The following is a 17,847-nucleotide window of genomic DNA, read 5'->3' as shown; positions in this document are numbered from 1 at the left end:
CGCCCCTGCAATGGAGCTCAACCAACGGCCGTTCACCACGAAGGAAGTGGGGCGGAGCTCCAGCGACAAAAAGGAGAAGCTGACGCCCAGAGTGCCATTCCGAGAGGGACAGCGCGTGTGGGTCAAAGCTAGAGAGCAACCTGTAAGTGCAGCAGTAAAACCCAAGTTTGAGACCACTGACATCGTCAAGCAAGTACTGGATAGGAACACAGTATTGCTGAAAAGAAAAGGGATTCAAGGAGTAGAGCAGCTCAAGCCAGTTCCTGACTAAAGTGAAACAGAAGCCGGTGAAATGGCCAGTGAATCATGTACCATTCCACCCTATATCGGACTGGCCACCGTGAAAGGGGTGGTTATAATTAGAAGAACACCTTCAGGGATTTGGGCAGGACGAGCCCTGAAGAAATTGGATTGGGCTAAAAAGGGAGTCCTGTCGGAGGAGCGAGAGATGCTGATATGGGCAAGAGCTAAAAGTCGCTGTCCGGTTTGTTTAGTAAACAACCCACTCCCCATCACCTGGGAGGGACCGGGCCGTGAGAAACCCAGGCAACAAGGAGCCACCGCAGAGATGCTACAACATCTCCGCGTCTATCCGGTTACGGTTTTGAACAACACCATCTGTGGGAACTGCCGGGTAGGTTACCTGCCCCGACTTCAGTTGGAGACCCAATGGAGCTGGCAGAATGAAGAACCAAAAAGCTGTTATTGCGTCTGGGATGGGGACGATCTCCATCACTGTTCTACTTGCGAAGACCAGCTGGGGAGAGGAGAACTGACTTTGACAGGTCAGGCTGAGGGATGGCAGGTGACGAGGTTTTACAGCTCGCTGCGATATTACAGAACATATGGGCAAGTACAACCAAACCATGGGAGCCCCATACCGATAATATTACCGGGACCTTCAGCTCCCCCAAACACCCCAGAAGAAGCGGATCCATGGGTGTGGAGGAGGGAAGAAGGGCCCCATGATGTCCTGTGGGATTCTGTTCATGCTGCCTGGCCGTATGAAGCTGCCGGAGCATCCCTGTCATTTCCACCATTGAACACCAGCCACTCCCCTATGATCTTCCGGGTACATCGGCCTCACGCGTACCAACCATCAGCTGAGGGGCTAAGTGCACTCCCAGATGACACCAGAGACCAAGCCGTTAATGGGGGTTGGACAGGCCCCTGGGAGCTGACCACATGGGCACATCTGATTTTGGAAGTCATCAATGACTGCACAATTCCTGTGGTGGATTTACCGGACGTGCCAAGGGAAGATGGGGTACGCTGCTCAGATATGTATTACTACACCACTGAGGTGGACGGGTGGGGCAGCAATGCGGTAAGACCTAAGGAAAAGTCTTGCCTGTACTGGATAACAGCGGAGTCCCAGTTTCGGGATGGAGTTTTGCAACACCCGGGAGGCGTGGCCCACAGAGCGGGTACGCCCTCCGATCCTAGCACCTCCTGTCAGATTCAGCTGTCAGTGCGCATGATCACCGTCCCCTTTAAAGGAATCTACTCCGTCGGAGCGGCCATCAAAGTGGTGCCAGACGAGCAGAATTACGCCACCGTGTCCTACACCGAACCGGAGCCTCCTAAGAAGAAACCCATGACCCACGCCTGGCAGAAGCTCGCTTCAGCATTTCCATGGAGGAAGAAGAACCAAGACTAACGGATACACCGGAAGGGGGAAAACGAGTTGCCAAGTCCCAACGTCAGTCGAAACCCACAAGACGGAAAGGTACAAGGGTTTTTGTAACTAAAATGTTCAAAGTAGGAGCTGGAGTCTCGTCGGGACTATCAGATAAAGGTCCGTTCCTAAGGCTCCCTACTACCTCTATACTACTTGATATACCAAGAGAAGATTTCACTCCTTCCAATCCGCTCACCGAAGCATATTTTCTCAAGTACCTCATATATCTTCGACCCACTGATTTTCAGAACACAAAACAGGTGGGGGAAAGTGAAGAGTACACGTCACCCCCTCCAACGAAGCCACATTTATTCATCCCTACCGCACCGCCTGCTTGGCAAGGACGAGGGTCCAGTAACACGGTCCATTATGCATCAATTTCACCTATGAGCCCAAGATCTCTGCCATGGACTTTTAATACAGTGTATCACAGGGTACAGGGGATCGAACTACGGATAAGGTGGGGTCCCCATTACCTTGAACCACTGCAAGGACTGTATTGTGAAATTTCACTTAATGACATGATTATTTGGACCACATCACCAAGTATGGCAAAAACCATAGTAAGGAGGGAAATGAATCCAGAATGTTATATATTTAATAACACCAGGCTTCCATTGAAATTGGAAATAGACAGGGTCTACCCCAATCCACCACACCAGAGGATTTTTACCCCGTCAACCTGGGGGTATCGCACCAGACTAACTTTGCATGGGCAACCTTTGTACACCTACATCTCAGTTCCCGCCCCAATAGGGTACAATCACGAATCTTGGTATGACCAAGCGCTGAAAAACGGCACCGCCCAAGGCCCGTTTCCTCGGCCGGACTATTGGAGGGTGTTCCACTGGAAGTGGGTGTGGAGAGGGTTGGAGCCCGACTTACCCTACCCCTCTCCTATATTTACAGCCTTGCAGCAGAGAAGAGCCACTAGACGGGTTGCGAAGAACCCTGCTCACCAAGGCTGCATCAAGGCTTTAAGAAAAATTTGTACAACGCCTGATGCACCGGACCCCAGAGAATCACTAATCTGGCCAGGATGGATGCTATCGGCATGAGGCGCAAGCCTACAGACCAGGGTTGGCTGGACTCAACATCGGATTCGGACAGCTCTACTGACACTGACGACGACTCGGACACCTCTAACGAACCTTTGCCACGGAAAACGACTACGATAACAGGAAAATCCCTTTGCCTGAAAGGGCTACTGACGCTTCTTGCTCTGCTATTTGCTGCTGCTGTTCTCGCTACGATCTTCTACTTCATCGGAGTTGGACCATGGTACCTTACGCATACAAAGGTCACTTATGGACATTCCAAGTATGCCACCTTCAACTGCTGGAATACAAGCACCACGGCTATTTTTGTGCCATGGGACAACGAAACTTCTGCCCAGAATCGAACCACATTATTCGCCAAAGACAACGGCAAAAAGTATGTGGAAAGCCGAGCCTACAAAGTGAACGACTCCTCCCTAGACGACCTCCTGAATCGGACCTGGGAGATCTACGCCTATGACTTCCTCGAGACCGGAGCGCTCTGCTGGATACGGGTTCTACAGCGCAAGGAGCGACGGACCGTGAGATGCAACTGGATTCATCCGGATCGAGGCTTTCCACAATGGCATTGCAATATGGCCTGTCGGTCGCTACTACTTTTACCGGAACAGGGATACTGGGATACCGAAGTAGTATACCCGGCCCCGCACAGGTCCTCAGGCTGTCGAGCCTGGCTCCCACGAGGGGAGTTTTGGGGTGACTACCACCTAAATTGCAGAGAGGATGCCAACATTACAGAGCGACTGCGGGTTAACGACACCTCCCGAAACGACTTTCTCGATTGGGCAACGAGGCTGCCCCCCAACGAAAGTTTGACTAACATCACGGCCTTCCTGATTCGACAAGGTCCCACACGGTTTATGCACCAAGCTGACCAGCAGCATTGTTATAGGAACCACTTTAGGTGGTTAAATGCCTGCCTCTGGAATAAGTTCGTCAAATGCAGGGGCCAAAATTACATTGTCACAGCTGTAGAGGAATACCGGTCGGATTTCTGGCACTCTGTACGCTCAATACGGACAGAAATTGAAACCTGGCTAAATAACACATTCCCATGGACGTATATAGCCAAAGACCAAACGTTCTTTGAGGGAGACTTCCCCGAGGGAGCGGTTCGCTCTCCTGCTGGGTTAGAGGACTTTCACATTGCCAATTTACGTACACAACCCCTTCCAACTCCTGATGACCTTCTGAGCGCTCCTAAAAGCGACTTTGCAAAAATTGATAAATGTGTTGCGCACAGTATCTTTGACAGCCTTAATAACACTTGCTGGGTGAAAACCCACTCGTCACCACGATGTGACCTTGTACAAACTAGCAAGACCTTCTATTCCACCTGGAGGTATCACTGCCCTAGCCCTGACGTCCTTCCGACCGCTAAATGGGCTTTACGGGCCTGGTATGAGGATTACTCTCGGAATTGGGACTGGGAATGGTGGGGACTTCAGCAAAAAGAACTTCAAGCCTGGGTTATACCCTGTCTCCGTCAGACTACCAATTATTGGATCAAGTACCAATACCTCGCCACAGTTTATTCTAAGGACCGTATGATTTGGCCTGGGGTTTTTTGGAGACCTGAAAACTACGTAAACCCAAGACCTTGGCGCATGACTTGTAAAAATAACACAAGAAACATCCCCGAATGCGTGATTGGTTTGGCTAGAAGACCCTGCCAAACGGTTCGAGGTTGGGAACGCTACTGCAAACAACATTATGCCGATGAGTATGACACTCACTCTTCTGAAACTACTTGGCGCAAAATCAATGGTACATGGCGGAGGGCAATAGTGAGCGGAAGGACCTGCACAGACGCAATCCTAGGTTACCACCTCCAGAAGCGCAAGAGTATTCTGGGTCTCCCAGTTCCATTCATCCCAAATCCCCTTATAGCCATCGCCGAAGGACATGCTTTCCGAAAGAGTCTGTGTGATGGGAAAGTAGACTCCGGGTTTGACTGGATTGGACCTAATCTTCTGTATTCCAATCTCACCTGCACGATCTCTAAGGAGATTTGGCAAAAATGTGGCGAAGGAGCGGACCAACACGACTGTTTCTGGTATGAAACTATGGGAGCGACCATCGTGACCGCAATCACCGAGGTTGTCGAAGAGGCTGCTAGTGTGGTGGAAGGGGGCCTCCACATTGTTGAGCAATGGCTGCTGAGTGCTCTGAGTATGCTGTGGCCATACGTCTTGGGCCTACTGGGAGTGGCCGTGGCTTTAATCGTCGGCAAAGTTGTCCTGGAGGTGTGGCTGAAAGCACTTTGTCATTGCAAAAAGAGGGATTACCAGCCCCTCCCCCCGAAGGAGGAGCCTATCTCTGCATAAGAGAGAGCTGCCGTGTGCCTGCGAGCCATTCAATCCTCGCTGCAGCTGCTGACAGGACCTGAACTGAAGGACCCATCATCGGACATCATGGCATCCAACTCTTCAGCCAACTCATCAAACCCCAACTCACTTTTTGCACCACTTCAAGTGAGTACCTTTGAGTACTTAGGGGTTACCCTAGCCTGGGTACTCTACTGCCACACTGGTTCCTGGCCCAGGGGACATCCTATGAGGATCTTCGTTGCGCTACAAGGATATGTCAAGCTTATCCTACGACCCATCATCCTCCAGAAATGGGGGTTAGCTTCATCCCTCTTCGCTTGTTACCTGATGGGCCGTACCCGCATCAACTGGCGCAGGGGCATTGTGGTCTGCCTATGGCTCGTCACCGACACCACAGCCCTGATACTGGAGTTGGTCCTTGGGGGCCGTCAAGCCACTCGAACCGCCCCACTTAAGATCCTCACAGCTATTCTAGAAGGGCTCTTCGCAGTATCTATCCTCGTCTACCTAGCGCGCCAAGCCTTGTCCATCAAAGGTCGGGGCAGGCGCATATGGCTGCAAAAGTGGATAGTTCTGGCTCTTTGGGCAACGGTTTGGGGGATCTTGGTGGTCCTTTACTGGCTTCAGGAGGCCTCAGACCTGGCCATCGTTGTATGGATGATGACCTATGCTGCAATATTCCATGATTCAGCTCATGTCTATGATCGGGGCGAACCAGCTCCCGATCATGATATTCCGGTTCCTGTGATTAATTCTCCCTGGCTGGCAGCCCAAGCAGGCACACGAGCTTAAACCAGCTACTCTCTCCGCTTTCGCATTTGCATATTCGTTGTGTTATTATTATTAATCCGAAACCCCTAATCGTGAAGTTACCTAGGTTGCTGTTTCTTCTCAGGCACCAACTTGCTGTGTGGGATGTGGGATCGCCGCAGAATCCTATGGATTCATATGGGTTGCATCGTCTTCCCGCTGGTGTCACCGTTGCGTGAGCAGCCGTATCACCGATGTAACGGCAATTCTCTGCGCCACAGGGCAAGGAGATTTGCCTTACATAGCGGCCTCCACATCTCTATCCCTGGAACGGGTGCACAAAATAGTGTGGACCTCTGCCTTTGGCCAAGAAGACGACGACCTTACAACATCTCCAATGCACACGGGACTTCTGCTGCCCGTGATTCAGAAGTTATGGGAACACCAGCTTACTCGACGATGCCTGCCAACTCTACACCTTCTCGATGGACGAGTTGTGGCAGTAGGCGAGTACCTTCCACCCACGTGTCCCATGTCTCCGGATATGTTTATCGATGTCGGATGCCAAACCAGCAGTGCGACTAACAGAAAAGGTACCCAAACTGAGATTCTCAGTTCATCTCACCAAGCGTGCCAGACAGAAGACACCCTCTTCGTGTCATCTCCTTCACCAGATCCGCCTTCAACCGATATGGATTTTCAGGATCTACTGACTGAGTTGGAGGGATACTGTAACAACCCACCGACACTGCCAGACTCTGAGATGGATCTGTCTTCGCTTCTGCAGTCTTCCCTGGAGGACATTAGCCCTCCCGGATCAGCAGGATCTCCACTTCCTCCACAGTTGGACGCCGAGTGCTGGATTTCTCCGCCGTCCAATCTGACGGAGTATGAGGTTGTGTATACCTGGACACCATCTTCATCTCCGGTTGCCTGCTACGAACAGGACATCTTGACTGCTGATTGCGGTGATGGACTTGACCTCTTTTGACTTAGGACTTTGTGTTTTCTGCGAAGCACTGTCCGATCTCAAGGAGGGGGTGTCAAGAAAACTGGTATGGGGTTTGAGATCTATCCAGGTACACGCAGAAAAAGGTGCATGAAGGCCTGAAGGAAATAAAGCAATCTTGTGTTTTGATTTATAATGATTGAGTGTTTTGATAATGATTAAGTTGGACATGTATGAATACAATAGGTAAAATGACTGTATGTAAGTAATCACTGAATGATTCTGAAGTGTACGAATCATGATCTGTAATAACATGACAACAATGAAATGATTAAGGTTTGATGATTTATAATAAGTGAAAGAGGTGATTAATGCTTATGATTAATGCTTAATGGAAATCAGCACATAGTTTTTAATATTTGACTGTGTTTAAAAGTTAATCAGAGAAAAGCACATAGTTTTTAATGTTAAAAGGAAAAGGGGAAAAAGGAGAAGGGGAACTTGTGAGTTCCTGCTGTCGCAAGCAGTTCTGAACAGATGGCCAGACGCACAGGATGGGTGGAGCGGTATGGTTGGCTAAGATCAACACGCTGAGGAAAGGACGGGACTTTCCATCCCAGCCAGCAGACAGGAGGGGCCGACGGGGGTTTCCGTGAAATCAGCAGATGTTCAGGAAACCACGTAAACTAACACTCCCCATACACATACATGGCGGAGAACTGTATAAAAGCAGACGGAAAAGGAGAAGTTCTTGTTCTTTGTCTGCGGCACCGAAGTAGAGCTAACACGAAGAAGCAGATCGAGGAAACAACAGCAGACCACACCCTGGAGCCACGGGGAAAGCTGAAGCTTCATGCCACCAAAGGGAGACAAGTTCCAATCGTCCAACCCGGGTTCCTGATTCGATCGTCGGTCTTACCTCAACCCAAACATTGCAACAGACTTGGAGAAAGGACAAAGGTCCCGGAGGGATAAAAGAGTTGGGTTTTCAAAAGCAATTGAGCCCTCTCTACTTTGCTTCTATTCTAAAGAGGATTTTTTCACACAAAGGATAAAGACTCAGACCAAGGTTTTCGGACGTTCCTGTTGCTAAAGATCCACCACCAACTGGGTATGAGTTGAACTCGCTTCCTAAAAAGCTATCTCAGAATCTGCGACATAGGTTAGGGAAAGAGACAGGAGGGTATGATTGTACATGTTGATCTTATTACACTGCTCTTGACTTATATACAATTGATTATTGATTTGTATGTCACATATCCCTGCTTAAGCTTGCTTAATAAATTCTTACTCTAAAATTCTAATGAGGTTGGTGGACATTGGAATTAATTGAGTCATTTAATCATTTTTCAGTTCTTTTAATAAAGGTAAAACTAAGGTACATGGTTCTAGTGAAAAGGAGGCTTCATAATTTCCTTTGGCGAGAGTAAAATAATGACCCAGGGACTTACATCCAAGTCACTAAATTTAATCTAGCCGGTTCCAAGAGCAAGTTATATTTTAGAAAGCGAGCTACCGTTAACAGGAGTGGTTATTGGAATTATGCAGCTGTGAGGGCTACTCAGCTGACTGTTTCTTAACTGAAAAGGGTCGTAACTTCTGGATTGGAGGTAGTTAGAGCTAGACGAATCGCTTTCGATACCAGTTTGAATAGATTATCTCTTATAGATCTCATTTAGGGTAATACCCAGGTCTTAGAGATTTTCCGGACCTGTTAGACAGAGAACTGGTCAGTAGTCAGTCCCGGAGGGTTGTGATGAAGTGGGCGGGGCTAGCTATTGCAGGATAACGAACACTATAGCTAAACTATTTTAATTCAGTAGAAAAAGAAACATTAGCAAAACCACAAATACCGCTTCCTTGGTTCAAAATCTAATAAAGAATAATGAATTCTTCATTCTTCTAATGATTTTCATTTATACCTAATAAAACCCCCTAACTACGTCCAGATGGTCTGACATAACTTTGAGGCCAAGGAGTTCATCTCCACAGATATTTTTCTTTGAACACTTTAAAAATTGGCTGTTGCACAAATAAACAGTTAACCAATAGTCATTATTACATGAATGAACATCCAGGTTTTCCTCAAGCGTATCACAACATCCTGATCCTACGCCCAACAGCTTACTGACTGCAGATATCTGTTCCAGACGTCTCTGGTGTTTCTGAGGTCAAACTGGATGTTCCCTCTAAGAAAGAGACAGGAAGTGAGACAGGAAGTCCATAAAGAACACAAACATTCAGGATGGGGGAAAGAGAACAATAGTGTTATGTGATATGCAATGTGGAATTCAGAAATACACGCAAGTGCTTGAATCTTTGACGCACATGTGAATTTTGGCCTCCATTGGTGGTCGTAAATTCCCAACATTTACAGTCCCTGTAAAAGTGAAGTATGCTCTATTTAAACATAAAGGTTTGCAGTTTTGTTCACATTTCTTGACAAAATCCTTCAGTTCACTGAGGTTTGCAGATAATTGTGTATAAAAAGCTCTTTTATTGCATTCTGTTGCGTATTTTCTGCAGTGTTTGGTGTCCAGGTCCTATAATGGCAAAACACAATCAAATCGTCACACTTCCACCAGCTGGAATTGAGGCATTTGTTTGTTTTTTCTGTTTATTTCAAACATATTCACAATTCAAATAACATAACATAAATTTTTTATAACTATTTGTTCAGAAAGTAGATAGGCAGAAGTAGAAACCTATTTAATCTCACCCCCCTTTTACACTCTATATTTAAAGAAGAAAAATGGAAAATAAATGTACACAGATAAAGTAAAGAAACAAGAAAATAAATATTTGCATTTTTTTCGTCGAAGAAAATACAACTTCAGAAGATAAAATAACTAAATGCATTTCTACTTGATGCGCTATTGGCTGTTTTCAAATCAGCCAATCCAGAAGCACCATTCACTTTCTTTGTTCTGATTGGCTGCACCCGTCAAGGGCGGAGAAAAAAAACTACCAAAGCTGTTAGTTTCAGTAGTAGTGCTAAAATGTGTGTTTTAATCTAAATTAAGGTATATTTTGTGTTTGAATTATTAAAATAAGCAGTTATAAGTGGTTTTAGAGGGAGTGTCAAGTATTGGCGATTTTCTCCACGTTGTTGTTTTTTTATTTTTAAGCAGTTTTAAGCAGCACAGTGGCAAAACCTGAAACTATTGCTGTGCAAGTTACTCGGCAAGTTGTTGCTAGGCAACTAAAGAGTGGGTGACTGAGTGAGTTAGTTGAGCTGTTTACATCTCCCTGAACGCTGTGCAGTTCTGGTTTGGAGTTCGGTGAATTGAATATTTCATCAGATATCGTATTATCTATTGATATTGCAATATATTGTTATCTATTTATTGTCCTGCCATAGCATAAAGGAACAAAAAATTACCCAGTTGCTAGTTTTGTTGATCATGAGGATTGTTTTGGTCAATAGTTGTGCTGTTTGTGCTTTAATTTGCTCTCATGGAGGCAAAGCAGGAGGGAAAATAGCTCTCTAGTTATTGTTTTCCACTCCTGCTGGTGTCGTGCAGCTCTGCAGAGAGCTGCTCTTAATGGCACTTAGAGGCTGAAGTTGTTTCCTGGGAGCCCACATCCGATGATTTCTCTCAGACAAATCAATTTTAAAGTACAAAGAATGCTCCAATCTGCACATAATTAAATGCAGCAATTAACTCCCAGCCTTCTATCTATTTACACTCCTCTTCATGAGCATGAATTTCATACACCGATTCCCAGAAGAAATGGACCGAGAGCGAATGAGGTAATAAAGATTCATCACAGCTGGAAGAAGCAAAGAGCCGCCTACAGATGCACTCAGAAATAACGCGGACTGACTCAGCTGGGATCAGATTCAAATTTCCGTGGCAGAGCTTTTTGCCCCGCAGGCCGCCTCAGCACCAGGTGCCTTTCTGAGGCCTGCAGCCTGAATCACCGGGCCTCGGAGCACGTAACCTGTCAACACTCGCACATCCGTCTCAAAGATTAGCAGGCGGCTGACTCACCTGCTGTTCTTGTAAAATGGGCTTCGGGTCTGCATGTGAATTAAGAAAGCAAGAAAAGTGACAATGGATGACGGATGAGTTGAAGGAAGTTATTATAGCAAGTGTTTTTTGTTTTTTATTACATTTTGGAGTTTCCACCAGAGGTCTCATCTTCTGAGGATGAATTTTTAATGTGTGTTTGGACAATAAACTATCATATGACAGGCACAATAACCATCTAAACTAATTGGAGTCTTTATCACTGTGTTGAAGGGAGAGCTACTGTGTCTTTAAATGATTTATGACTCAAACCCCTAGACCTTTGCGGAGTAATTTGACCATTGCTTCAGCCCACATAAAAAGTTGGTGTCATATTTACATGTTTCAGCCAGTGAACACAAAAACAACATTGTAAACAATAACATTCAGCAATAAATAGTAGGATAATATCTGTTGTTGTTATATTGCTTTATGACCCAAGTCTGTTAATCTAATTAGTGTTTCAGCAGGGTTTCTTCATCAGATAAGGTTAATTGTGTTTGTTCATTAGGCAATAATGGACTTATTTTTACCCCAAATGTGATTTACAGAATTATACTGAACTGCAGTTTCCAAGCCAACAATTTTCTAAGTGTTTTTCTTTCTGTGACACAAGAACACGATCCTCGTTGGCGAAAAGGTTCATTATTTTGACTAATTTGGTGTGTAGTTCAAGTACAGTCCCTGAATACGTTTTTGAAAAATAGAAAGTGCTTTTCTTCTCCTGGAAACACTTAGTTTAAATGTTCTTTATTTTAAGAGCCTTCAGTGATCATAATGACCTTACTGTGGAGAAATGAGTCATGCTTTTTAAAATTATAATCATTTTAAAATGAGTGAATATTAACTTACAAACCCCAATATATTTATATATGTATTGATTGATTTCAATTATTCTTTTTTTGCCCCATCTGTACTGATCTCTTTTTCTTTGTGTATATATACATCTTTGTGTATTTATACTTACTAAAACTAAGTAGTGTTTGTTAAAATGTATCTTTAAACCTGTTATAACCGGAAATAGACAAATTTAGCTGCAAAAGTACAAAAATATTTCATGGAGTTGAAATTCTGTATTCTTCATATATTCTTTTTTTTTTTTAAAGCGTCTTTTTTAAACTTTCTCCTTTATTTGTAAACTACATCTAATCCCTTAAAAACATTTTCCCCCAGCTTGTCTTTGCTTCTTTTTATCTAAATTTTATGGCTGCCCCGGACATTTTCATATTTTCTTCGTGTGAACTAGATAAATTGGGGGTGTACTCGATATGCCCCGCAGCCCCTCCCTCCAGTTTGCAGGGGTGGGCGGGGCCTAAACACACACTGTGTCTCTTCGGCTCGCTGGGCTGAGGTGGATTACCGCGGCGGGCAGCTCAGAGAGGAGGGACCGTATCTTCTCCGCCGTTGGTCGCTTTCCAGCAGCAGCAGGAGCGCGGCGGCCGTTGCCGTGATGGCATCTGTTGCTCCGAACATGTCAACGGTCACGTTTGAAACCGCGGGCAGCGAAACGGGGGATCCGGTCCGAGTTTTCTGATTGTTATGCCAGGACCTGCTTGAGCCGCTGCGGTGAAAAGTTTAGGAGAAGTGGGGAAACGGTAACTCTTAACGGCTGGAAAATGGTAAATATGGCTTTCTCTGCTGCTGACGAAGTTGTCAAACGTAAGCTAACCAACGTTTACTCCCTAATATTTTTAACGAGACAGATGTTTTGACATTGAAATGATGTGTATTGGTAAAGCCAGTTTCTACATCCAGCTGTCGCACTGCTCTCCACCAACCTCAGGTCCTGACATGTTTTATTCCAAAAAGACTATCTTCATTTACATAAAATGTATTCTTGTTTTTTTAGTACACTTCAACCAATAACCAATACCAATATATTGGTATTTTGCACCTATTTTTATGCATTGTTTTATCTCTAAACCAAAGTTAATTTGTTTTTAGCTCAACATTTAGACGCATCTTAAAACAACTGAAGCTGATATGTTAAGTACTTGCATGTAAACATGAATTGACGGGATATTACAAGGTACTACACAGTCTGGATTTAGATCAATTCAATTCAAAATTACTTTTATTGATTCCAAAGGGAAATTAAATGTTGCTGTCACTCATTAATTCAACATTTGTTAAAACGTTGTTGTAGATGGAGATGGATGTGGGCAGGAAGGTTCTCCTATAGCAGATTGTATTACAGTGAATTTGAAGGAGCCTCTGACTGAGGACACTCTGTTTTTCTATGACAAAAGTCCTGCACATCTAAATCTAATGACTGAAATACCTCCTAATGTCCTAGTTTTGTGAATCTGGTGTGTAGATGCAGACATAAAGTTGGACAACTTCACTTGGGGACTGGGGTTTGTCATTTGTAGTCTGTGCTTTTTGTCCATCAGTCCATTAATGTACCTCTCTGTTTCTCCACTAATTAGTTCGTCAATTTGTTCCATCAGTTCGTCTATTTGCCCTGAAATCCATTCATGTGTCTATTCTTTCACTCTATTTACCCCTCAGTCCAACTGTTTATTCATTAACCCATTTATTTGTCGGCTTGCCCAACAATCCAATAGTTTGCCCTTTCATTTGCCTATCCATCCGTCCATCTGTACGCCAATATAACTGTTCCTGCTTTGCTCTGTTTGAGTCTTCACACCTGTTTGTCCATCAAACCAGCCATTGTTCTGTTTGTCAATCATCGATCTATAAATCCCGTCTGCTTTTACGTGCCCCTTTCTGGTCTTTCCAGTTTTTACAGTTCCTGTATTACAAGCCTGTTCACTGTAAAAAAAATATCTGCTGTAAATTCATAGTAATCTTTGGTGTTTATAAAAAGGACAAATAAAGACTTTAAGGAAGTTTGAAAATTTGAACTCTGACAAGAAATAACCCAAATTGGCGGCTTAACCCAGTCCTTTTTTGCTGTATCTTATCCAGATTCCTGCAGTCTGCCATAAACACGTTTGTATCTCCTCTAGTGTGTAAGGAGACAACACACCAGTGTTGTCTATTTTAAGATTTGGCCTCAACAGTTGGTTATTTGAGTAACAGTCTGTATGCAGACGATTAACTAATTTCTTTATTGTATACCATAAAATCCCGGGATATTGATTGGGTGTTTAAGTGGTACCAGGGGAGTGGGTCGTACTCCCAAGCCATCCTCCTTGTTGGACGGCAGCCAGCGGTCAGTCAAACAGAGGCTTCCTGTTATGTGTTGCATGCATCTCCTGCTTGTCTCGGTGTTGCAGCTCCTCAGTGTTGAGTAAAATGACAGATAGATTCCTCTCTGTCCCGGTTTTGGAATCAGAAATATCAAGCTTACTTTTGAACGAGGAGTGGGTTTTTATGGCGTTGAAGTGCTCTGTTTTTGTACTGCCTTGAAATTCATAGCCACTGAGTGTGGAGCAATTTAAAAGCCCCAAATAAACGCTTTTGGGCGCTCTTGGTTTGAGAATTATAGTGAAAAGTGCTGAAGTGGTGTGAGACATCGGCGGGGAGTGTTTTTGCAGGTATCCTTGTGGTACACAGAACAACATGTACTGACATTTTTTTTTTTTACTGATGACACTTTTTATGAGCCATTCAGTGGCTGCTAGTGGTCCTTCCCTCTCTCGTTAGTCAATGCTCAGGGGATGCTTGTGGTTGGCCACGCATCTCTCCATTGTTTGCACCTGGAAGCAGTTTGTTGCCGAGCAGCTCTGATGTGAAATGAAGCTTTTCTCAAAGGCACCACAGGTGTGGATTTTATTTTTGCAAGTCAGCACCTGGTAGTTTGGTTAAGAAAGGATAAAAGTAGAGCTTCATGATCCACCAAAATTAAAACGTCACTTTTTCAAACAATCATTCATTCTTTATACTTCATTTATCCAGTGATTCGGACTTCAACACATACAGTGCTCTGAAAAAGTATTTGTTTTACACCAACCCTGTTTAGTCTGCTTTAATTGAACTGTAATTCGTTTGTCTTGTAAGTCTGGTTTGTTTGGGGAGATGTCAGCGCGCAATCGAACTCTGATGGGGATCAAAACAGTGAGCTCTGGTCCACCTAACAACCCAGGTCTCGGTTTGTTTAACCCTGTGAGACCTACGTTTCAAATCTCTGCCTGTATATTTTTGCTTATTTTAATTGTATGCAGTTCTTTAAATGTCCTGTGAGTAAATATATTTGCCCATTTCTCCATAAGAACTGGAACCTTCAATATCTAGCAAGTTATTTTCACAATTTACGGTCTATTAAAAGAGTGTTTCATCATATTAATTTCACTCCCTGCTACGGTGGGAGTGAAATTACCGTAATAACCTGATATTGGCTAGAAAGTGCAATGTCTCCCCTTTCAGAAACTGTTAGAATTTTTCAGACAGCGCAAAGTGTGGCGGAATTACGGTACTGCAAATTTGGCTGGATCATTGGCGACGCGTTCGGTCCGGAAGGGTTAAAGTGAACTCTAGTGCTGGTTTGATTGCATATGTGAATCTCAAGTGAACTGGCTCCCTAAGCAGGAAGTAGAATATTCTGGGTAAATACAACCAAAGCAAACGCACAGGGAGAAATGCCTTGAAGTCTTTTGCAAAAAGCAAAAGAGAAATCTTACAACCACTAAAATCTGACGCTACTTCATTTATGTTTACGTTTCATGAAGGAGGAAGTTTGCGCTCATGTCTTCTTCAGACATTTTTGTGTTGTTTTCTTCAGTGGTTCTTGGTGCTGCGCCACCACAGGAGAAAGGGGGAACAAGTTTTTCGAATAGTTTGGATCGTTTTTCAGTTTGTGTTAAACGATACAATCACACAAGCTAAAAATATCACAAATGTTGCAATTTTGCAACTTTTTTCCAGCACTGTAAATCTTGGAAGTATTAGATTTTGATGAAAGTGAAATTTCTTTTAATTTCTGATTGTTTTTATCTTTAGAATAAATTGCACCAACACCAAAGCAACTTTACTGTGCTCTGTCATTCTGTTATCTGCTTATAATCTGGTTTTCTCTTGTAGCCTGAACAAACCACCTGCTTGTCAAAGCACATACAGTCTCCCTTTAAATATCTTCCTTGATCTCTGTGCTCCACCTCATCCATACTGTCTGGAAAAAGATCAGATTTTTGAGTTTTCAACCAACCACTTGGTACCAAGGAAGCTGAAAACCATCTGATTCTGGTCACCAGTCGATTTCTCGTATCTCTGTTTACTCCAATGAGCTCTTTAGGGACACACTAACTTCACTTTCACTGTGAAAAAGGACCTGATACCAGCGAGGAAAAGGACTTGTTCAGAACTAGTGTTGACTTGGTATTTCAGACATCGATACTGTTGGCTTCTAAAAGGTCAGCTTGTGCAGGTATGTGTGTCTGAGTGTGTGTATAATTCATGCGCCGGGCAGGCTCACTTTCAGACGCTTTCAAAGACTTTATTCTCTTTGAGGACGGAGGAAAAAGGATGGGGGTGTGTTTCTGACTCCCAGCTCCTGACGGTGCTCCCTCTGGGAAACAGCGCGTTTGTCAGGCTTCTTAACGGGAAGCTTGTCTTCCTCGATGCTTTAATTTCACTGTCCTGGCAGAACACCAACGGGAATTTATTCAACATGACCAAAAATAGTTGCGGTCTACAAACAGGCACATCGAGTTTGTTTACACATTTAGTTCATTTGGGTCGAAAATAATAACAATTTGCCCCATCAGTTACAAATTCACCTCTGTATAGAGCAAAACTAAAGCAAATTAAATTCTCTCTCTACAGTTCATAATATTATTATTACTATTCAGTGAGCATCAATTTCAATTCTACTTAACTTCATTGAATTTGAATAGAAAATAATGTAATGGCAATGTTTTAGAAATAATTTTTGAGTACATTTTCAGTCGGTTCTTATTATGTCAAAAATTGAAATAAACAGATGAATAACAACTTGGATTTTTCTGAACTACTTTTAATAGAATAACCAGTTGGTTTAGATTAAAATCTAGTAGAAATCTAGTTCAAACCAGTATTCTGAAATTATTGTATTGGCAAATTGAGAGTGCTAAAAACAGTTGCTGATATTTGAAATTTAGACCTGTATTGCAAGCCAAGTATTTATTTATTGCAAAAAAATATTACGCTGTTCTACAGTTTTCAAGTAATTTAAAAGTCAGATAAAATACCAAAGTGTTTTCTCTGGCTGTATAGAGTCTCAGATTGATGCTCCACCTTTTGCTGCACCCTGCCGGTCAGCTGGGTGTAAAAAGGCCCCCATTACTTGCAAGAAAGACAAGAAAAATATGTTTTTATTTTTTGCAGTTTTAGGCAGAGTTGTTCTACTATGTTATTGCATTTTATTTTCTTATTTTAAAAAAGGCTTAAATTGTAAATGGAAACTCTTTTATCCAATTAATCGATTAATCACCAGAATGGTCAGTAGCAGGAGTAGAAACTCTAGGAATTTATTCAAAGCACCAGGCTGGATGAGAGCTTCCCATCTTCCTTTCTGGATAGCAGAAAGCAGCTTTTGTATCAGGTCTGGTTTTAAAGCCGGCTCAGAGAGCGAGACCTCGTCTGCTCATCGGTCCTCCGCCATGAGCTGAGCTCCGGTCTTTGTTTGGGCCATTCAGACTGAACAAAGAGGGAGGAGTGAATGTTGCTGAATGGGCTCTGACGGATGGTCTTCGCCTTCGACTCACTTTGTTTGCGATTACGGCGAGGTGCGAGGCCAGATCCACCGAGCCGCCTCTGTCGTCAGGGCAACCGGAGGAATGTGATTCCCTTTGTCTGTTGTAGGAGTAAATGACACGAGATGAGGGATGACGAGGAAGCTGCAGGAGAAACGATCAGTAAAATATGAGTAATCTAGATGTTTTAAATGTAAACATTCATCCAGTTCATCGTCCTCTCCAGGCTTTTTGGGCTACAGATGGAGTGGGCTAAGCTGACAGTGAACAGACGCACAGCGGCAGTGATCTGTGTGTGAACAGTGGATTAACGAACACACTGATACTGAACCCATTAAAGAGATCCAGTGTTGGGCTAACACGCTTTTTAGCCCTGAGTCACATGATAGAAAGCTGATTCACGGCTGGTTTCTACTGAGCTCGTTGTTGAA

At 43.9% G+C, this 17,847-nt stretch overlaps 1 protein-coding gene across 3 annotated transcripts in view; it reads left to right on the top strand.

Moving 5' to 3' along the window:
* Nucleotides 1-17,847, top strand: part of tmcc3 (transmembrane and coiled-coil domain family 3) — a 63,515-nt gene that overhangs the window by 23,859 nt on the left and 21,809 nt on the right. Inside the window, exon 1 of one of the 3 annotated variants that reach the window (XM_028011786.1) lies at nt 12,125-12,400. The exons of 1 other annotated variant lie outside the window; for it this stretch is intronic. In XM_028011786.1, the coding sequence (XP_027867587.1) occupies nt 12,398-12,400 (3 nt within the window). In that variant the 5' untranslated portion in view covers nt 12,125-12,397. Of the gene's footprint in view, nt 1-12,124; nt 12,441-17,847 lie in introns of those variants that run through there. One more of the 3 variants, XM_028011787.1, reaches the window with a different exon arrangement.

This window comes from Xiphophorus couchianus, unplaced genomic scaffold, assembly GCF_001444195.1.
Source record: "Xiphophorus couchianus unplaced genomic scaffold, X_couchianus-1.0 Scaffold1000101, whole genome shotgun sequence".
Lineage (NCBI taxonomy): Eukaryota > Metazoa > Chordata > Actinopteri > Cyprinodontiformes > Poeciliidae > Xiphophorus > Xiphophorus couchianus.
Note: the sequence above shows the minus strand (reverse complement) of the source record. Positions and strands in the feature narration are given on the sequence as shown.